The 23,235-nt window shown below is 42.3% G+C and overlaps 1 protein-coding gene across 1 annotated transcript in view; it reads right to left on the bottom strand.

The window, feature by feature from the left end:
- The window catches only part of paip1 (poly(A) binding protein interacting protein 1), a 68,219-nt gene that overhangs the window by 18,008 nt on the left and 26,976 nt on the right, over positions 1-23,235 (bottom strand). The window contains exons 2-8 of the mRNA XM_072593187.1: positions 22,220-22,389; positions 11,998-12,198; positions 4,949-5,061; positions 4,149-4,260; positions 3,178-3,303; positions 2,290-2,396; positions 1,437-1,554 (exon numbers count right to left, since the gene is read on the bottom strand). Coding sequence (XP_072449288.1) covers positions 1,437-1,554; positions 2,290-2,396; positions 3,178-3,303; positions 4,149-4,260; positions 4,949-5,061; positions 11,998-12,198; positions 22,220-22,389 — 947 coding nt within the window. The remainder of the gene's footprint in view (positions 1-1,436; positions 1,555-2,289; positions 2,397-3,177; positions 3,304-4,148; positions 4,261-4,948; positions 5,062-11,997; positions 12,199-22,219; positions 22,390-23,235) is intronic.

Below are 23,235 nucleotides of genomic sequence, written 5' to 3'. Positions count from 1 at the left end.
ATGATCAGGTAGGGTTGGAAAGACTGGAATTGTTTTGAGGGTGATTTGTTCAAGGTTGGACAAGATATGACAAACCTAAGAGTAGAAAAGTAAAATCTGTCCCATCAGTAAAATCCCATTACTGATGGGACAATGTCTCGGGGACACAGATTTAAGACTTTGGCCAAGAGATAAGGGGGAATACAAGGAAGAACATGGTTACACAATGAGCACCAAAAACCACAATGAGTACCGGAGTGGCACGGGTGGCTCAGTGGTTAGCACTGCTGCCTCACAGCACCAGGGACCTGGTTCGATTCCTGACTCGGATGACTGACTGTGTGGAGTTTGCACGTTCTCCTCGTGTCTGCGTGGCTTTTCTCTGGGTGCTCCAGTTTCCTCCCACAGTCCAAAAGTTTTGCAGGTCAGGTGAACTGGCCATATTAAACTGCCCACAGTGTTAGGTACATTAGTCAGGGGTAAACATGGGGAGATGGGTCTGGGTGGGTTACTCTTCAGAGGGTCAGTGTGGACTTGAGCCGAAGGGCCTGTTTCCACACTGTAGGGAAATTAATCAAACCTGGAACCTGCTGCCTATGAGCAAACAAATGATTTCAAAAGCAATTTAGATGGGCAATTATGAGAAGTGAACATTGAGAAACTGAGTGAAACTGTAGGGCTGAGTGAATTGGTTCGTGGAGAGTCAACATGCATTTCTGTGCCATAAATGACTCTGGCTCATGTGCCATGGACTGTATCCGTGGGCATTACAGCTTTCATTCTGAAGAACAGAAGGCAACAATTGATAAATGTTTTAATATCAACTGTGATTTACCATGTAACATTGGAGTCAGAAAGGCTTAATTTCCCACTCTAGCAACAACGGGAGGATCTGTTGCAATATCAGAGGTGTCACTCACCAGATGAGATGCTGAACCAAGACCTCATCTGCCCTCTCAAAACCCAAAATGCCCCATGGCACTATTCTAAAGAGACCGCCTCCCTGCCATCTTGTTTGATATTAATCACTTAGTCAAAGTCCGTATCACTAACAGATGATTGAGTTATTATTGCATTGCTGTTGGTGGGGCTTACGATGCCCAAATGAATGGCAAACTTTTTAAACTACAACGATTCATCTTTAGAACTAAATTATTGGCTGTAAAGTCTGCATGTACATTGGCTCGCTGAGCTGGAAGGTTCGTTTTCAGACGTTTCATCACCATACTAGGTAACATGATGATTTTAACTAGTACGGTGATGAAACGACTGAAAACAAACCTTCCAGCTCAGCGAGCAATCTTACCTCCAGAACCTCAATCCCAGGCTACAAATCTTCTCAAAACTCGGCTATAAAGCCCTTTGCAACTTCCTGAAGTTATAAAACCACTAGATAAATGCATGCAACCGTGGATCTGTATATACGTAAATATCTATTTATCGATAAATAATCTTACCATGTAATAGTTGGGATCATTTTCAGGTGTAGCTTCATTATACGTTGCTGCTGTGTGAACACGACCCCAGTTACTTGACCGCAGCTCGACGAGCTTCAGCAACATCTGTTTTACATCCCTAAGTACATCCCAGATCAAAAAGCAATAAGTGGGATTCACTGGTACCTGGAGACAGAAGACCTCTTACAGATCCTTAACAAGTGACTGTATTTGATTTCATTTCCACTCGAACATGAAATTTTATACAATTGAAAAAACATGGGCATTTGCAAAACAGGAAATGAATCTCAGATCAATTATTCCAAATATTTTAAACACAACTTTTCCAATGCTGGGGACATGGGGATGCAGGCAAGTTTCCATTGTAACATTGTTCCAACTCACTAGTGGGTTCTTTCGTGAAGCGATAGTGAGTGGAGTGATAGAGAGAGCGAGTGAGCGAGAGCGAGAGCTAAACTATCCATTAAAAAACTGGACTCAGCTTGCAGCTTCACAGCCAGAAATCTTCAAATTACAATAACTTGTCAATAACTTTTTTGATAGAAGATTTCACAATCCAGCAGTCTGCTCAAGCAATACTTAAAATTTCACTCAAAAGCAAAAGACTGATGTTGGAAATCTGAAATAAAAACAAAGTTGTGGAGAAGCTCAGCTCTGTAACTTCAGTGGGGAAACAAAAAGTTAACAGTTGAGTATGACTCCTCTTCAGAACCAGTTCTTTCAGTTCTGAAGAGTCAACTCAAACTTGAAGCGTTAACTCTTTTTCTTTCCAGACCTGCTGAGATTTTACAGGATTTTGTTTTTAGTTAAGCTCTAGATTACATAGCTGCTTCAGTGCCGCACATTTACTCACCTGCTACTATTAGAATCAAGAACAACATTCTCAACTCGCTGAATTATTTCATCCATGTCTGACTTTCCTTGTCCTTTCCAGGCATCTTCTAATACTGACCCTGTCAACTGCCAAGAAAGGAACAAGAATTAGCATGTCCTTGGGACAGAGAGCAAGACTGAGACATCAGAGCATAAAGTGCTTTAGCCATACTGCTCTTTAACTTATAGAACATAGAACATAGAACAATACAGCACAGAACAGGCCTTTCGGCCCACGATGTTGTACCGAACTTCTATCCTAGATGAAGCACCTATCCAAATGCCGCTTAAAGGTCGCCAATGATTCTGACTCTACCACTCCCACGGGCAGCGCATTCCATGCCCCCACCACTCTCTGGGTAAAGAACCCACCCCTGACATCTCCCCTATACCTTCCACCCTTCACCTTAAATTTATGTCCCCTTGTAACACTCTGTTGTACCCGGGGAAAAAGTTTCTGACTGTCTACTCTATCTATTCCTCTGATCATCTTATAAACCTCTATCAAGTCACCCCTCATCCTTCGCCGTTCCAACGAGAAAAGGCCGAGAACTCTCAACCTATCCTCGTACGACCTATTCTCCATTCCAGGCAACATCCTGGTAAACCTTCTCTGCACCCTCTCCAAAGCTTCCACATCTTTCCTAAAGTGAGGCGACCAGAACTGCACACAGTACTCCAAATATGGCCTAACCAAAGTCCTGTACAGCTGCAACATCAAATTATAGATATTCACATTTGTACACAACTCTGCCAACAGTTATAGAGCATCCTCAGCTCTCCAAACCAAGAGGAAAGGTCAGGTTAATGAGATGGGCAGGGAGGAAGACACAAAATGCACAAGGAAAATAGGAAACTGCAATCATACCTTAAGTAATTTTACAGCACAGATGAGGTTATCATCTATGGGTTGAGAAAAGAGCGAATTCAGCAATTCACGGAGTCCTGTCTGCAGAATCTCAGCTCGTGCTGGTGCTCCATTTGCCCCCTTGACCTGTCAATGCAAAACAGAAACAAATCCCTTCAAGTCAAAAATTAATTGGTTTTTCCACAGTCAATTATGTTCAAATATTTTTCAGCGCAATTCAGACAAAACAAGTGCCGTGTCACAGGTCTTTGAAGTTAAGAAACAAACTAAACAATTGGATCTCAACAGTTTGATTCAATGGATAGCACTTTCATCACAGTCAAAAGCTTGTGGGTTCAAGGCCCATTCTACAGATTTACACACACAATCCAACCAATAGTTCATTGCAGTACCAAGGGAGAGTTTCATTGTTGTAGACACACCTTGCAGATAGTACAGCACAAGAAGAGACCTTATAAGCCAGCATGCTTGTGCAAGTTCTTCAAAGGTTCCATCCAATTTAGTTTTACTACAAAAATAATAGATTAATACTTGAAAGGTATTTAATTGGCTGTGAAATGTTTTGAAACGTCTCTGAAGAAACAGCAATCTTTTTCCTCATGAATCCCCTGACCAGTTGTCACCAATTTCGCTCCTTCTCAGCACTTGACTGGATCGGGCCTTCCCAGGCCATGTTGATGCGCATCTGAAAATCAGCGAGGGACATGTAAGGCCACAGTGGTTCATCTGACCTCCAAAGTTAAAGAAAACCCTCAATTTCACCAAAACCAAAACAGTGCAGCCGAATTTGCTGACACGGCCCAAAATCTTAAGTGGCTTTTCTTCTGCAACGAGTTAGTCTAGAAGTGAATGCGACCAATAATCTTTGGTCTGCAAGTTATTTTCCAGTCAGCTTTCCAAAATATTAACAAAACAATAAACAGCAGTGAGAAAAATAGACAGTTCGAAACACTGGACCCTGAAACACCCACCTCCAAATTCAGATACAGCTCACCAAGGAACAGCACGAACGAGTGGAACTTCTTCCTGGTTTTTTCATCGCCTTTCACTGCCTCATCTCTCTTTACATATTCTGTCTGACACCTACAGAAAAAGGCAAACAACAATGACATTCAGAACTGGACGTTTAGCTGCTTGTTTCCTCAAGCCAATTTGCCAAACACCACAGCTCAATTGGGTGAAATTCTAACTTCTGAACTAAAAGGTGTTGCATTCAAGCCTCACACCAGAAGATTTGAGATCACAGACTGACACTGCAGTGCAGGACTGAGGGAGCTGGAAACACCAGCCTATGAATGAGTTGTTAAACAAAGTCCCTGTCTGGCCTTTCAGGTGACAACACAAAAGAACTTTAGGCTCTATTACAAAGAGAATCGGGGAGTTGTCTCCTGTGCCAGAACCAACAATTATCCCTCAACCAACATCACCAAAAATTGATTAACTGGTAATTGCAACATGGCCGTTTATGGACATTTGCTGAGCCAAAGTTATCGGCTACAGTTCCTATATTACAACAAACACTACACTTCAGAAGTACTTAAACAGCAAAGTACTTGGAATATCATGAGCTCGTGAAAGATGCTGCATAAATGTAAATCTGGACTAACCATGGTCGTGTACAGCTTTCGCTTCCCACCCTGCTCTGTTTCATGAGAAATATAATATTTTGAAAAGGAAGGAGGACAGAATATTGGACAAAATCGGAGATAGTAAAAATCAGAGATTGGACAAAATCGGAGATCTTGTGAGACACACGTGACCCAGCACTAACCTTTGTAGCAGCAGCTGCCGGAAGTTGTTATTTCTGGGGTTGATAGTTAGGTTCTGGGACAGGTAGTTACACAGCCGAGCCCCTGTGTATGTGAAGTTGGGCACTGTAGTCGCCTAGAGGAAGGAAAACAGTTAACTGAAAGTTACATGGAAGAGGTAGCCTAGAAAAACAGTGACCATGAGCAATGCAGCGCTACGTAACAAAAGCAAATACTAGAAATACTCAGGAAGTCAATCTGTTTCTCTCTCCATGGAAGCAACAACTGGAAAAGGTGAGAACTGTAAGGATTCAAGTAGAGGAGTGAGGAAAGATGGGTGCAGCCAATGATTGAAAGAACGTAAGGGAAAGTATGTTACAAAGGGGCAGGGAGGCAGGAGAGATTAAATGACATAAGACCACAAGAGAAAATGCTGGAAAACTTTGACAAAGCGTCAGTTAGACTCGAAACATCAGCTCTTTGCTCTCCTTACAGATGCTGCCAGACCTGCTGAGATTTTCCAGCATTTTCTCTTTTGGTTTCAGATTCCAGCATCCGCAGTAACTTGTTTTTATTAGATGACATAAGGATTGATTGGGAAAGGCAAGGGGGATGAGAATGGAACAAGAAGAAAACAAATAAAAGATGAGCCCAGAATTACAATAACAGAATCATGACCAGAAACTGCAGCCGACTAAGTAATGAAGCAGTGAATATGGTTTGAAATTTTATTAATCTTGGTGAACAGAAAAATGAAGTGTCTGATTGATAAAAGAAATTCTGAGCATCAAGATTCCATTGAGCCTTAATAGAACCACATACAAGGTCAAGGGCAGAAAGGTCATATTAGGACCAAACCCCAACAGCAACAAACATCCAAAAGCTCAGAGCTGCAACTGACAACATTACAGATAGCAGTGACCTAATCTGCATTCATTCTCTGCCTATAAAGGCAATCTAACGTTGAGGAGTGAACACCATACATAACTGATATAAACATTACAAGAGTGGTTGAAGCAATGGAAGGGAGTGGAAGGGAGCAAGGAAAAGGGCAACTGTTACATTTCCCATACTCTCAGAAAGGATGACTGCTGACCAGGCCAGCATTTATTGCCCACTCCTAATTGCTTTGAAAAAGGGTGGAGGCGAGTTATCTTCTTGAACCAATGCAGTCCAAGTGCTTTAGGTAGACCCACAATGCCATTAGGAAGATAATTCAAGGATTTTGACTCAACGACACTGAAGGAATAGCAATATATATCCAACTCAGGATGTTGAATGGTTTGGAGGGGAACTTGCAGAAGATGGTGACCAGGCATCTGCTGCTTTTGTCCTTCTCGATGGAAGTGGTCATGGGTTTGGAAATGCTGCCTAAAGATCTTCGGTGAAAATTTGCAGTCCATCTTGTAGAAAGTACACACTGCTGCTGACTGTGTTGGAGGAAGTGGATGTTTGTGGATGTGGTGCTAATCAAGCGCACTGCTGTGCCCTGGATGGTGTCAAGCTTGAGTGTTGTTGCAGTTGACTCCATCCACGCAAGTGGGGAGTATTCCAACACACTCCTGACTTGTGCCTTGTGGGCAGACTTTGGGGTGTCAGTTGGTAAGCTACTCATTGCAATATTCCGAGCTTTTGATCTGCTTTTGTAGCCACCATGTTTATATGGCAAGTCCGTTTGAACTTCTGGTCAATGATAACCCCAAGGATGTTGATAGTGGGGGAATTCATTAATGTCTCTTATTGGAGACAGTCATTACCTGGCATTTGTGTGACATGAACGTTACTTGCTACTTGTCACCTCAAGCCTGGATATTGTCCAGAGGTCACTGCATTTGAACAGTATCTAAGAAGTCATGAATGGTGTTGAACAGTGTGTAATCACAGTCAACATTCCCACTCCCTGCCTTATGAGGGAAGGTCATTAATGAAGCAGCTAAAGGAGTTTGGGCCAAGAACATTACCCTAAGGAGCTCCTGTAGAGATGCCCTGGAGCCGACTTGGCTGCTCTCTAACAACCAGATGACTTAGGGGTAGCTTATTAATCAAGAAGCTCAGCTAAAGTCTCAGGGACCTGGGTTCAAATCCTGCCAATGGCAGATAGTGGAGTTTGAATTCAGTAAAAACAAATCTGCAATAACACCACCCCCTCTCCAGCCTATCACCCTCACCTTAACCTCCTTCCAGCTATTGCATTCCCAACACCCCTCCCCCAAGTCCCTCCTCCCCACCTGAAGAAGGGCTTAGCCTGAAACGACGATTCTCCTGCTCTGTGGATGCTGCCTGACCTGCTGCGCTTTTCCAGCAACACATTTTTCAGCTCTGATCTCCAGCATCTGCAGTCCTCACTTTCTCCTAATAACAATCTTATGACCGTGAAACCATTGTTTATTGTTGGAAACTCTGCCCAAAACATTGATTCTCCTGCTCCTCGGATGCTGCCTGACCTGCTGTGCTTTTCCAGCACCACACTCTCGACAGTTGGAAAAACCCATCTGGTCACAAATACCCTTGAAGGAAGGAAATCTGCCATTTTCATTGATCTGGCCTTAATGTTACTCCAGATTCTCAGTGATGAAATGGATTCTCAACTGCCACTTTGGCTTGTGAGATCATTTCAATCAGTTCAAAAGCAACTCGGGACAGGCAATCAATGCTAACCAGCCAGTGACACGAGTGGAAAGACACCATCTTCTTATGTTCCAGATAAAACTCCAACCAGCAGAGTTTGCCCTGATACGGACTGATTATATTTTATGGATTCCTTGGCTCATGCCATTTACTTGCCCTTATTCAGGTCTAAAACACCATTGGCAAACCCACTCTTCTACCCTTTCAAACTGGATGCAAAATGCAATCATGTTGTGGACCCTGACACTTAGTGATCGCTGTACCAAGTGAATTAGTGTCAAACTTGCACCTGTTGTGAAAATTACACTCCAATGATAATTTCTTTCTCAAGAACACAAAAATCTGGAGGAGTAAGCCATTCAGCCCTTTGAGCCTGTACTGCCATTCAGTACAACCATGGCTTATCAATCATCTGAACACTCTGTTCCACTTTTCCCCCTCCATATCCTGGGCATTTCCAGACCCAAGTGCAAATCCAACTAATTTGTGAAATCATACAATGTCTTGGCCTTGATTACGTATAGCAATGAATTCCATGGGCTCACCACACTCAGGGTGAAGAAATTCCTCATCTCAGTCTGACATGGTCGGTCTGATATCCTTGGACTGTGATCCCTGGTTCCAGACTGCCCCATCATCAGGGACATCTTCCAACATCAACTCTTGATTAGAATCTTACAGATCCCGATAAGATCTCCCCATTGTTCTTGTGAAATTCAGTGAATATAATCCTAGCTGATTTAATCTCTTCTCATACATCAGTCTGAAAAATTTTGTTGCACTCCCTTTCGCAAAAGCATCCTTCCTCAGATAAGGAGACCAAAAGTGCATTCAATATTCCAGGTGAGGCCTCACCAAAGGCCTTGTATAATTGTGGAAAGACATCCCTGCTCTTGTACTTAAATCCTCTTGGTATGAAGACCAACATACAGTTTACCTTCTTGATCACCTGCTATACCTCCTTGCTTATATTCAGTGACTGATGTGCGAAGTCTTGTTACACATTCTTCTCAATTTATAACCATTCAGCTAACAAACTACCTTCCTGTTTCAGCTCCCAAAGTGAATTACCTCTCATTTATCCGCATTATCCTGCATCTATCATTTATTTGTCCAATAATTCAGCTTGTCCAAATCACAGTGAAGCATCCTGCTCACAGCTCACCCTCTCATTCAGCTATAATTAAGAACAAGTTCTGATGGAGATGTCACATGACCTGCTAGTCCAATCAGGGAGAGGCTAGAAAATCTGCACAAGATGTGGGGGATCTTGTCCAGTAGTGAAATCGGGGAGCTAGGCATCTATCGACTGTGTAATGTACTCAGCAAGTAAGTGTTTCCAGTTGTAATAAATCATTGCATTTGAAAAATTAACCAGCAGAGCCAAGCTTACGTATAATTACAATAGCTTTATGTTCTCTGCAAATTTAGAGATATTACATTTAATTCCCTCATCCAAATTCATTCACATATATTGTGAATTGTTGAGGCCCAAGCACTAAACCCTAAAGTATCCCACTAATCACTGCTTGCCATTTGGAAAAAGACCCAATTATTCTTACTCTGTTTCCTGTCCACTAACTAGTTTTCTATCTTTCTCAATACTCTACCGTCCCATTCCATGCTAATCTTTTATGTAGGAGTTAGTCAAAAACTTTCAGAAAGTCAAAATAAACCACCTTAACTAGCATCCCCCCACACCATCCCCATCAACTCTATTTTTCACACCCTCAAAAAATTCCAGTGGACTTGTCAAGCATGAATTCCCTTTCGTAAATCGATGACGACTCTGTCCATCCGGCCCCTATTTTCCAAATGCTCAGCTGTTAATTCTTTTATAATGGCCTCAAGCATTTTCCCATGACCAACATCAGGTTGACTGGTCTATAATTCCTGTCTTCTCTGTGTCTTTTTGAAATAGAGGGGTTACATTAGTTGCCATCCAATCTGCAGGCACTGCAGCACATAGCATAAAATCTTGAAAATGACCACCAATTCATCCACCACTTCTCGAGCCACTTGGTTAAGCTTTTTAAAATTCATTCACGAGGACATTGCTGGCTAGGCCAGCCTTTACTGCCCATCCTGAACTGCCCAGATGGCATTTTAGAATCAACCACGCCAGGTCAGGTAAGGATGGCAGTTTCCTTCCCTAAAAGACATTAGTGAACCAACTGGGTTTTTTCCATAATTGATAATGGATTCATGGTCATTAGACTCTTCATTCCAAATTTTCACTGAATTCAAATTTCACCATCTGCCTGAGTCTCTGAATTAACAATAATCCAGCAATAATACCACTAGGCCATTGCCTCCCTGAGTACTCTGCGACGTAGATATTAGGTCCCAGGGATTTATCTGCTTTCAATCCCATCAATAACCCCAACACTATTTCCCTGCTAAAAACTGATTTCCTTCAGTTCCTCCCTCTCACTAAACAGTGTTGCCCATCATTTCTGCGATTTGTTATTTGTGCCTTCCTTTGTGAACAGAACTAAAGTATGCATTTAGTTTTTCTCCCCATTATGAATTCTCCTGTTTCGGATTGTAGGGAACCTACATTTATCTTCACCAAATCTTTTCTCTTCACGTATGTAGAAAAATATTTAAACTCAGTTTGTGTGTTACTTGTCAGCTTACTCTTGTACTGTTTTCCCTTTCTTAAACAATTCCCTAGTCATCCTTTGCTAAATTTTAAGCTCTTACTCATTTAGTCTGTAATTGTTTTCAGGCCAATTTCTCTGTCCCTTCCATGGATCTAGTATTAGATATTTTTTCCTGTGCATGATGTTTTGGCCACCCATCCCATTTTACATTTGTGCCAGACAGCAATGAATGACCGTTGTTGCTGTTCACCTTTGCACTCTTGGAATGATTGCCATTGCCTTTCCACTATCATCCCTTTAAGTAGTGTTCCCTCACTATCATTGCCAAATCGAGTCTCACACCTTCGGAATTCCTTCTATTTAGATTCAGGACTGTGAGTCTCAAAATCAACATCACTCTCCATCTTCAAGAGGAATTCTAACATATTTGGTTGCTCAGCACCAAAGGGCGTCACACAACTACACTGTCAATTATTCCTTTCTCATTACATGCTCTCTAGTCAGTTTCGCAATGTATTGGTCCAGAAACCAGCACACATACTCTTCAGGACTTCCTCCTCTTTACCATTACTACTGATGTGATTTGCACAATGTATATATAGATTAAAGCCACCTAAAATTACAAATGTTCCTTTATTGCGTGTATCATTGCTTAATGCCATTCCAAATGTCACCCCAACAGTATAGGGGTCTGAAAATTCTCCAGCTGTTTTATTGCATTTTGGTGTAACTCTACCCATACCCGATTCCACATTTTTGGAGCCTTTATCCTTACTCACGATTGTATTAATTTCCTCTAACGAGCAACGTAACTACAACACCTTTTCCTTCTTGCCTATCTTTCTTAAATACTGAATACCATTAGATATTCAGTTCCTAACCCCGGTCACCTTTCATCCACATCTCTTACAATATCATACCTGCTTTGATCAACTTGCATGATTAAGTCATCCACTTTATTGCAAATGCTCCATGCATTAAGGTACGAGGTCAAATGGCCTGTCTTGTTAAGATTACTTATCACAATCCCACCATTTTTCACTATCTTGATTGATTGATTGATCCTGGCCCTCAATTCCTCTGCTTAGCACTTGTGTTATTCTCCTGTCTTTTGTCCTTGATCCCCCTTCCTCTGACTCATCGTATAGTTTCACATCTTGCTGCCATTTTAGTCTTTGGAGATAAAAGTGTAATCAGCTTGAAAAGTCAATTGAACATACGGTGTAGACAACTGGATCTATCTAAAGAAAAGTTAAGTTCTGAAGAAGAAATGAACATGAATCTATGAGGGGAAGTTGGGGGTCTCCCCTCCAATCTCTCTCAACATTAACGTCAGTGCCCAGGAATAAAAACTTCCAACAGTCATTCACTGAAAACTCAAGACCTATAAACCAGGCCAATATGACACAACATCTTTACAACTGGGCCCAGACTCAAAAACTCTACTATCAAGGACTCTTTAAAAACTTGAAGTTCAATTACCTTTGCTTTCCTGTCTGTTGAAGACAATGCCCCTGGCCCCCTTTATACCCATTACCAGCATGCTTGATGTTACTATATTTGTGGATTGTGATAACATTTATTCATAAAAACCTTGCAATTTGGCTCACTCATTTTAGAAGTATGTTTTCATTGAAGTGTGATAACTGTATCCTAAAAAAGTGAAAATATTTGTTGAGACAGACCAGAACAGGTTTGATTAAAAAGAGAAGCCAATCCCTCCACCCTCAACCTGGTCATAACAATACAAACACAGTCTAACACCCCAGATATTTCATGCATGTGCTCTCTTCCTCCCAACCAAACACCACTCACAAACGTAGACTGGCAAATCTCACCTGCTGATAGATTATTTCTACCACTTCTTGAAGTGCTTCATCAGTGTTGACCCAGCCATTCATCATCTCCGTGAACTGCACAATCTCCAGTTCAAAGCTCCCAGGCAGAGAGGTCAGTAGAGTCAAAAATTCATGAAGATAATCAGCAAGTATGAGGTCAGAGGGTATTTCAAAATCCACAAATGCCTCATCTGGAACTTTCTGTTGAGACACCAAGGGTAAAGGCACATATTAAACAAGGAAGAGCAAAGGGAAGTTTACAAGATGATGAGGAACATGCAAACAGAAGTAGCCCATTTAGTCTGACCCGCCATTCAATATGATCAAGGCTGATTCACCCCATTACCTACATGCCCCTGATGAGAAATCTATCTCCACAGACTCAGTGAATTCCACAGAGAAGTAAAAACGTTCACAATCCTCTGGCTAAAAACAGTTCCAACTCAGAACAAAACAGCACCGCTCCCTTGACTTTTAAATTGTGCACACTCCTGCAACGGTTTCTAACTTCCCAACCAGAAGAGACTTGGCTATATCTACTCTGTCCATCCCTTTTTAAATATTTTGTCAGTTTCACTGAGTACACCTCTTGCTCTTCTAAATACAATATTAACACAAATACATGGAACAAGCGTAAGTCACCCAAGCCCATCAAGCCTGCGCTGTCATTCAATAAGATCATTGCTGATCTGATTTCAACTGCAACTCTACGTTCACATATCCTTGATAACCTTCATTATCCTTGATAATCAAGAACAATCTACCTCTGCCTTAAAAATACCAAAGGGGGATCCAAGATGGCGGCGATCTGAAAGATCTGCTCTGCTGAGCTCTACACAATTCAGGCGAAGTGGTGCTTTTGCCCTCCCCATCTAAGTTATTCCAGAAAAATTCAAGAATTAAACAGTTGGGGAATCATTATAAATTTTTTTTTTGGTAAGTGATGACGACAAAAGGTAAAGGTTCAACCAAGTCTGAATATATGGGACATTCGCCAGCAGCATCGGGCACGCCTGCAACCGCAGCTACAGCCTCCTTTGAAACTTTGTTCAAATCACTTACCCAACAGACCTCGGCTGCAGAGTTCTTGAACTCCAGGAAATGATCGAGGCGAGTCACACTAGGCTGGAACTGGACTCCTGCACGAGCAGGAGCTTGAAGGGCTCGGAAAGCAAATGGAGGAGGTTGAACAGCGGACCACAGCAGAGACTGTGACCAAGTCCTCGAGAAACGGGATTGGGCCTTAACTGAGCAGGTTGATGACCTCGAAAACAGAGGTAAGAGAAAGAATATCCGGATCATCGGGTTGCCAGAGGGAATGGAAGGCAAGCAGCCAGTAAGTTTTTTTTGGAAGACTGGCGGCTGAAGCAAGTTGACAGAGCTCACCGGCTTACGGTACGCAGGCCGGGTTCCGACCAGCACCCCTGCCCGGTCCTAGTGCGATTTCAATGCGACAGGGACAAGCAGTGTGTTATGGAAGCTTCCAGAAAGCAGGGAAAGGATCCAGGATAATGTTCTTCCAGGACTTTTCTGCAGCCATGATCCATAAAAGGAAGTCCTTTGATGAGGTTAAGAGAAGACGGAGGGACCTCTGTATTCAGTAAGGTATCTGGTGGTACTTCATTTTACTCATGGGTCTATATGCTCATTTGATTCTTCAGAAAAAGCAAAAACCTTTCTGGACACTTTAAAATAGACTGGATGGTCAAAAGGATATGGACATTTTTTCTAATCTGCCCAAGTATCACACAAGGATTGATCTTTTCCTATCCCTGCAATTTTTTTTGGATTCAGTGATGTCCTGCACAATTGGGAATATTAACATTTCAGATCACGCAACAGTAAACTTAGTGGTCAAGATTAAGGGCAATGTCACAGGTTCAAGGCACTGGCAAATGGATCCCTTTATTTTCAAGGGCATTAAGTTCATTGAGTATTTCTCTAACGAGTTTAAAGCATTCTTAGCCATCAATTTATATATGGCTAGTAACCTGTCCATTCTCTCGGAGACTGCTAAGGCTTATGCAAGGGGGATAATTAATGTCTTACTCTGCCAGATGGAAGCGACAGAAGGGATAGCAGCGTGTCTGCTCAAGGCAGGACTGAGAGCAGCCAGGACGGCATGTTGTGATAAACTATCGGTGGCTAAGTTACGGCAGGTCATAGGTCTTGGGTCCGCCTTGAATTCTATGCTCAGACAGCAAGCAAGGAACTTTCTTTTGCGAAACAAAGGTTGCTTGAGCATGATGTCAGGCTGGGCAAACATCTGGCCAGATATCTGGCCAGGAAAAACACACACTGTTTTACTTCCATTGTTAAAGCGGACCAAACCAGTTTCATAAAGTGCCACAGATCCACCAACAATGTTAGGTTACTTAATATGGTCCAAGCGTGTCAACAGCAATCAGTTCAGGGATTAGTGATCTCTTTTGATGCAAGGAACGCATTTGGTCAGGTTGACCAGCCATAACGTTTTTTAAATGAACGGTTTGATCAAGGTGAAGTCATTATTAGGTGGATCCTTTATAGTGATCCTCTAGCTGCAGTTTTCACCAATGATGTAATTTTTGGTGTCTGTAGGAACAGTCAGCAAGGCTGTCCCCCTCACCTATACTTTTTACATTGGTGAATGAACTGCTGGCAGAGGCTATCCACAAGGATCCTAACATAACTGCCCCAGAAGTGGGATCAAAGGCACACAAGATCACATTATATGAGAATGACGCTCACATCTGTTTGCCAAACCTAGTAGTTTCTGTACCCTATTAGATACAATGTATTAATTATTTGGCTCCTTTTCACGCGAAGATTCATTGTTCAAAATTGGAGGCTATGCCTACTGGGCGGAGGGGGGGGGTTGGGTTGTCAGGTAAAATGATGTTGAGGGTGAGTCACTGTTTCCCTTAAAGTGGTCACGGGGGTTTCCTTATTTAGGTATTTTTGTTACTCCCGTCTTCGATCAGTTATTTAAGACTAATTTTAGCTACTTGTTTCAAAGTTAAACAAGATCTTCAAAGATGGGAGGCCCTTCCAATATCTTGCTTCGGTCGAGTAGCCCTTATTAAAATCAATGTCCTTCCTTGTTTGCTATACCCTCTGCAAATGCTTCCTTTGATTTTTCCCAGGCAAACATTTTGCAGACTTAATAGATGGTATAGCTCTTTTATCTGACACCACAGGCAGTCCCTTATTAAGCTCGCCAAATTGCAATTGCCTCAAGAGTTGGGGGAAAGGGACCTCCCTGATATTAAAAGATATTAATTTTTCTTTTATCTTTTCTGAGTGACTGGGTTCGGGAGGAGACCTGGCATCAATACGGTTAGATATTGAAGCCTCCCAGGCAAAGTGTCCTCTTATTAGCCTGTTGTTCTTCGATAAACTGAGGGGAGTTACGGAATAATGTCGTAATCCAATAATTATTAATAGACAATTGGAGGGCAATACGGCAGAGCAAGGACAATATATCTAAAACTTCTTTTCTTACCCCTATAGCTGGTATGCTAGGGTTCCAGCCAGGGATAATGGACCCCAGATTTAAACTCTGGGTAGCTAGGGGAATTTCCTGTTTGGATGACTTCCTTGTGGATGAAACAATGATGTCATTTGGCCAAATAAGCCCCAAGTATGGATTATCTAGCAGAGACCATTTTTTTGTTTTTCCAGATTGGAGATTTTATTCAAAAAGGAACTCTGCTTTTGACTGACTCCTACGGATCCGATACAGAGAAGAGGGTGCTTCATTCCAAGATCACGGTCTCAGTTAGCACTCGTTATCATCTGTTGGGGGATGGTTCCTTGGATAGTACTGAGCAATGAGAGAGATCTGGGGGAAGAGTTAGGAGCTGAAATCTCCTCAAACATGGGAGCATATTTGTCTCGCCATGACGAGCTGATTTAGTGAACTCGGTAGGAACCAGAGAGGAAGAATTTCGAGTAAATGCAGGTCTAATATTCAACGCTCTTGAAGGTCAGGAGCTATTGTTTCGTTGTGCACAATATGTGCACTCAAATCTAGTGCCTTAAGTTTTGTTTTTGAATTATTTTTGTAATTGAGTCTTAGTTGATTTACTCCGATGTACATTTCGCTGTCTTTTTCTGTCACTGTTTTGCATTCTCAAAATTAAAAATACTCCCTCTGTAGCATCCAACCTCACCTTCTATTCACAACTTCCTAAAACTGGGCCATCACCACCCATTTAACATTTAAAACCCATTCTACTCCACAGTCATGCAGTTCCCAATCACATCTGTACCAGCACAGTTCAGATGCAGACACATCTCAATAGTACAAATCCTACTTTCCCCAGTATTGGTCCAAGTGTCTCATGACCAAACCCCACTCGCCTTGTACCTGTGTTTCAGCTATTCATTTATATGTTAATTTGCTCGTAGCTCAGATAATAATCTACAGATTACATCTTTGAGCTTCGTTTTTTTAATCTGGTGCCTAGCTCTGCAGACTGGATATGCACAACTTCATCCCCAGTTCTACAAGTGCCATTGGTGCCAACATTGATCCCCCGAACCCTAGCACTGGTCAGAGAACACAGTCACCAGGACTCATTCTCTTGGCTGTGGAGATTACGTTGTCCCCTATGATTATATTCTGTTTGCCTCCATCGCTTGGACTTGTAATACTGTGTCATGCTAATTTAACTCATGTCTCCCACAGCCCTGCTTTGATCTAAACAAGCCGAGAGAACCTCAAACCTATTGGAGTTTGCAGAGTTTTCATCCTCATCTCTAACTTACATACTAGTCCCCCGATTTGGAGATTATGCCCTCTGCATTTGGCATCTAATCTGCAAGTACGCTAAGATTCTTGCATATTTCACTAATATTACCCCTCGTTCTTCAGAACTCCAAAGAGTATAGGCCAAACTTACTCAACCTCTTCTCCTAAGACAGTCTTTCAAAACCTGGCATTTGCTTAGTAAGCCTTTTCTGGACTCCAATATCAGTAGATCTTCCTTAGATAAAAAGGAACAGGAACTATTTACAGTAGTTCAGTTGTGGTTAAACTAGGGCCTTGAATAGTTTTACAAAGACCTGTTACATTTATACTCAACACCATTTGAAATAAAGCCCAACATTCCATTTACCTTCCCCTCTAAATTGAAGTTGCGTGCTACTTTTTTTGCTAAGGATCTTTGGTGAATTTCTGCAGTGCATCTTGTAGATAGTACACACTACTGCGATTGAGCATTAGTGATGGAGGGATTGGATGCTTGTGGATGTGCTGCCAATCAAGTGAGCTGTTTTGTCCAAGGTAGTGTCAAGCTTCTTGGGTCTTGTTGGAGCTGTACCCATCCCAACGAGTGAAGAGGATTCTATCACATTCCTGCACCTTCCTTCTGGGGAGTCAGAAGGTGGTCACACACTACAGTATTCCCAGCCTCTGACCTGCTCTTGCAGCTACATGAGGCAAGTCCAGTTAAGTTTCTGGTAAATAGTAACTCCAAAGGATGTTGATATTAGGAGATTCAGTGACAGTAACACCGTTGAATATAATGGGGCAGTGGTTAGATAGTCACTCGTTGGAGATGGTCATTGCTTGGCATTTGTGAGGTGTAAATGTGACTTACCACTTCGTCAGCCCAAGCCTGGATACAGTCCAGATATCATTGCATTTGGACATGGATTGCTTCAGTATCTGAGGAGTTAGGAATGTTGAACATTGTCCACCTATGATTGCACACTATATTTGACATGATGGAGAGAAGGTCATTGATGAAGCAGCTGAAGATGGTTGGGCTGAGGACACTGCCCTGAGAAACTCTTAAGAGATGTCCTGGAGCAGAATTGACTAACCCCCACCAACCACAACCATTTTCTTATGTACCAGGTATGACTTCAAACAGTGGAAACTTCACCCCGATAGCCATTGATTCCAGTTTTTCCAGGGCTCCTGGATGCCACACCCGATCAAAGAAGGGCCTGGATGTCAAGGACTGTTACTCTCACCTCATCTCTGGAAGTCAGCTCTTTTGTCCATGTTTGAACCAAGGCTGCAATGAGGTCAGGAGCTGAGTGGCCCTGGTGGAACCCAAACTAAGCGTCACTGAGCAGGGTGCTGTTTGATAGAACCATTGATGACATCTTCCATCACTTCACTGATGATCAAGGTATGATAACTGGCTTGTTAACCAGAGTTGCATTTATACTGCTTTTAGTGTGCAAACCTGGTCAATTTTCCACATTGTCAGGTAGATGCTACTTAGAACAGTGGAGGTGCCCCACAACACTATGGGGGTATTCTCAATGTGAAGGCAGGACTTTGTCTCCACAAGGCCTGCGCAGTGATTACTCTTACCGATACTGTCACAGACAGATGCATCTGCAGCCAAAGTGGTAAGGATGAGGTCACGAATATTTTTCCCTAATCCCTCACCACCTGCTACAGATACAATCTTGCAGCTCCGTCCTTTCAGACCCAACCAGCTCAATCAGCAGTGTTGCTGCTGAACTACTCTTGGGTGGATATTAAAACACCCATCTGTAGTGCATTTTGCACTCTTGCCATCCTCAGTGTCTCCTCGAAGTGTTCTTCAACTGATTGATAGGTGGTTTACTTGCCATCATGAAGGGTACTGGAGTCAGTTTTGAGGACTCCCAGGTCAACTCCCTCCTGAGTGTATACCTGCGTGCCATCACCTTTGCTGGGTCTGTCGTGCCAATGGGATAGACCAAATCCAGGGATTGTGATGTTGGTGTCTGGGACATTGTCTGTAAGGTATGATTAAACTGGAGTATGTTGTTGTTGCTTGGCTAGTCTGTGAGACAGCTCTCCCAATTGGACACTAGCCCCCACGTTAGTAATGAGGACTTTGCAGGACTGAGGGGGCTGTTTCTGCTGTTGCCTTTCTCGGGGTCCAGGTTGATACAGAGTGGAATGGCTGATTTAATTTCTTCAGACTTTCTAACAATTAATAGGTTTGTTAGGCCATTTCAGACAGCAACTGACAGTCAACCACACTGCTGTGGATTTGAAGTCATGCTGACAGCAGACCAGGTGAAGATTGCAGACAATACTGAGCTACATGGGGTTCTTCTTTCCAACAATCATTTCATGGTTTCTAAATTCCAGATTTTTTTTGTATTGAACTCAAATTTCATCAGCTGCTGTGGCAGGCTTTGAACCTGGATCAGCCGAACATTAACAAAGTTTCTAGAGTCATAGTCTAACGATAATATCACTCGGCTACTGCATTCCTCAGACAGCATCTTCCAAACCCATGACCAATTAAATTCAAATGAACTAGGGCAGCAGAACACCGTGCCCTGCAAGTTCCATTCCAAGCCACTCACCATCCTGACTTGGAAATATGTTGCCGCTTCTTCAGTATCACTGGGTCAAGATCCTGGAATTCCCTTCCTAAGAGCATTGTGGGTCTACCTACAGCAGTTCAAGAAGGCAGCTCACCCCTACTGTCTATGGGGCAACTGAAGGACAGGCAATAAATGCTGGCCAGCCAACAATGCCGATGTACCACAAAGGAATTTCAAAAAAGATTGATGACACACCCTAAATCCCCATGTACTGTAGTTTTGCGTAGTCTCTCGCCATTCAAGAAATCAACAAATTAATTTTAACAGAGTTTTGCACTTTGCCCTCAAAACTATCTCGCATTGTCATTCCACCCATCTGCACACTCCAACATTCAAGACCCCACACCTCCCACTAAACTGGGCTTACGTGTGTTTCGTTTCTGCATAATGTAATTGGAATTGTTCATGATGTAATTGCGCGTACATTAGTTTCCAGATTAACAGATATGCACAGGTGTGGACGTCTTATTCCCCAGCCTCGTTCTCTTTGAAGCCTGTGTTAACTTTGACCTCCCATTTTCTTTTTAGTGACTTAAAAAACCCCTTGCTGTGCATCTTGGTATTACTTGCAAGATTGCGCTCAAAGCTTAACCTTTCCCGCTGTCATTTTTGTGAATGTCTTTTGCTGTTCAAGTTAATGCTAGCCTTAACTTCCTTGGTTCACCAGTTGGCTTATCCTTCCCTAAAATCCTTTTCTCAGTAGGGTATATCTTTGGTTTGAGTCCCAATCTAGTTTTAAATTTCTGCCATTTTTCCTCAACTGTCTTCACTGCTAAACTCTTTATACATCTGCCCTGTCAAGGTACTGGCGGACACAGTTCTTGGAGCCCAGTGTGATTTGGACAAGTTGAGCAACTGGACAAATGCATAACCGATGAAGCAACACATGGATAAATGAGGTTATCCACACTGGTAGAAAAATCAGGAAGACAGGTGATGATGTGAATGGTGATAGACTTCAGAAGTAGGGGGTACAACAAGACCTGCATGTCCTCACATACTTGTCACTGAAAATAAGCATGCAGATGCGGTAGACAATAAAGGCAGCAAATGATATGTAAAGACTTCATAGTAAGAGGGCTCAAGCATAGGAGCAGGGATGTTTTGCTTCCTGAGACTACAACTAAAATATTGTTTACAGTTTTGGTCTCTTATTGGAGGAAGGATATTCTGGTTATAGAGGGAGTACAATGAAGCTTTACCAGACTGATTCTTGGGATGGCAGGACTGATGTATAGGGAGAGACTGAATTGGTTATAACTATATTCAGTCAAGTTTATAAGTATGAGGGGAGATATCTGAGTAACCTATAAAATTTCAACATGTTTAGATATGGTAATCACAGAAAGCATGCTGCTGATAACTGGAGAGTCCAGAACCTGTCTAAATCATAGTCTAAAGATACAAGGTAGACCAGAGGATTGGGTTGAGGAGAAATTTCTTTCAAGTGGTGAGCCTATGAAATGTCTTCAAGGAGTTAAATATAGTTATTCAGGTCAAAGATCCAGAACAAAAATCTTCAGCTGCTTCATCAATGACCTTCCCTTGACCAAAAGGTCAGAAGTGGGGATGTTTGCCAATAATCACACAATGTTCAACACAACTCATGACACCTCAGATACAGAAGTAGTCCATGTTCAAATGAAACAAGATCTGGACAAGATCCAGGCTCAGGTTAACAAGTGGCAAGTAACATTCACACCACAGAAATGCCAGGCAATGACCATCCCCAAGACAATCTAATCACTGCCCTTAGACATTCAATGGTGTTACCATCATTCCTCCCAGTATCAACAATCTGTGTTAGCACTGACTAGAAGCTCAACTGGACTTGCCACATAAATGCAGTGACTACAAAGGCAAGTAACTCACCTCTTGATTTCCCAAAGCCTGACCTCCATTTACAAGGCACAAGTCTGGAGTATGATGGAATACTCCCCACATGCCTAGATGAGTGCAGCTCCAACAACACTCAAGCAGCTTAATACTCCCCACATCAAAGCAGCAGCTGCTGACTGCCACCATATCCACAAGTACCCACTCACTTCTTCACCAAAGCTTGGTCACGGCAGCATGCACTAACTACTAGATGCATTTTAGAAATTCACCAAAGTTCCGGAGACAGCATCTTCTAAACCCAGCAATGTCCACATCTCACAACTGAATATCAATAAAAAAAGGATCAAGGGAATGGGGAGGATGAAAACAGGATACTGATTTGGTTGGTCAATCACTATCATAGTGCACAGGCTTGAGGAGCTGAACGACCTATTCCTGTGATTACATTGTACAGATTTAGCAAGACCGCCCTACTTTTCGACTCCAGTCACTTTGAAATAAATGCTAACATTCCACTTGCTGTCCCAATTACGCAGGAAATGTGGCTACAAGCTTCTTGTTATTAGTTGGATGAGGATCCCCAAATCCTTTTGTTCTGTAGCTATCTGCAGTTTTTCTCTATTTAATTATGTGCAGCTCTCCTATTCCTCCTGCCAAACTGCGTAACCTCTCATTTTCCCATGTTAAATTCCATCGGCTAAGTTTTTGCCCACTCACTTAATCCCATTGTCACTTCTGATATTTCAATAAAACAAACTTGCAAATCAGGAAGAACGCAATTGAACTGCATTAAAATCCTGCAGCACAGCAGGAGGCTGCAATCTTGTTATATGAAGAAAGGACCAGAATGACAGACTGAAAAGAGCATCAAGGTGTTCTTTTACTGGATAAGAGATTTTGACTATCCACAACATGTTGCCAGGTGAACTGAACAAACGTTCAAGCTTAGGACCAAACAAGGACATCGAAAGAACTATGAGAAGTACCTGAGCAACATTTAATCCTATAGCACTTCACGCACTTTCCCTAAACTGTATCCTTGCTCCATACTCACCGACTGCACTGCCATGAAGCCTGGTGGGTAGAACTCTGGTGCACTAGCTGATAGTTTTGACTGGATGGTAAATGCTTCCATTCGCTGTGGTTTAACCATGGCAGTATTTGTGCTGTGAGACAGATATTGGTCATGAGATCCCAATGCCATCTGGCCGCGGCTGCTACTCTCTGGAAAATTACAAAAAGACAAAAAGTGTGTCAACTTTTTTTCTGCTCATTCTTCCTCCTATGTGCCAAAATTAAGACTCAATACAAAATTCTCATTTCCACTCACCAAACCAAGATCTACTTCTGGTCCAGCAAGTACATCTTAGTGCACTTGCTAGCTGAGCATTACACAGGCTCAAGAGACAAACTTCAATCAGTATTCTCATATCTGAAACTGCCGGTATTAACAGATCCCAATGGTCTGATTTAGGGATTTACTCAAGTATAACTTGTTCTATACAAATCACCTTCAGTGTAATAAACAAGAGAAATATTACAGAAAAGCAGACATTAGAATCAAAGTTCTTAGAATCCCAAGGCGACAAAGATCCAAACAGAACAAACCAGTCAGCAAGAGGTAAAGCTCAATCAAAGCCAAGTGATTGGCCTTGGCTTCACAAGACAGACTGCCAAAGCCAAGTATTAAATAAGCCACAAGCATTTCAGGTACACTTACATAACTGCACTAGTAATAGCAGTGACAATTCAAGCGCTTGAATAGGATTTGCCAGAAAAAGATCAATATCCATTGAAGAATTCTTCTATCACACTGGTTCAGGTCGCTCTGCTGTAACACTTGCTTCATTAATTCAAGTTCATCGTAACGTCATGATTTGGAGATGCTGGTGCTGGACTGGAGTGTGCAAAGTTAAAAATCACACAACACCAGGTTATAGTCCAACAGGTTTAATTGGAAGCACTAGCTTTCGGAGCGCCGCTCCTTCATCAGGTGGTTGTGGAGGACATAATTATAAGTCAGAATTTATAGCAAAAGTTTACAGTGTGATGTAACTGAAATTATACCTT

The sequence above is a fragment of the Chiloscyllium punctatum genome, chromosome 2 (assembly GCF_047496795.1).
Source record: "Chiloscyllium punctatum isolate Juve2018m chromosome 2, sChiPun1.3, whole genome shotgun sequence".
In the NCBI taxonomy this organism is placed as follows: Eukaryota; Metazoa; Chordata; class Chondrichthyes; order Orectolobiformes; family Hemiscylliidae; genus Chiloscyllium; species Chiloscyllium punctatum.
The sequence above is the reverse complement of the archived record's forward strand: the minus strand, read 5'-3'. Positions and strand labels throughout refer to the sequence as shown.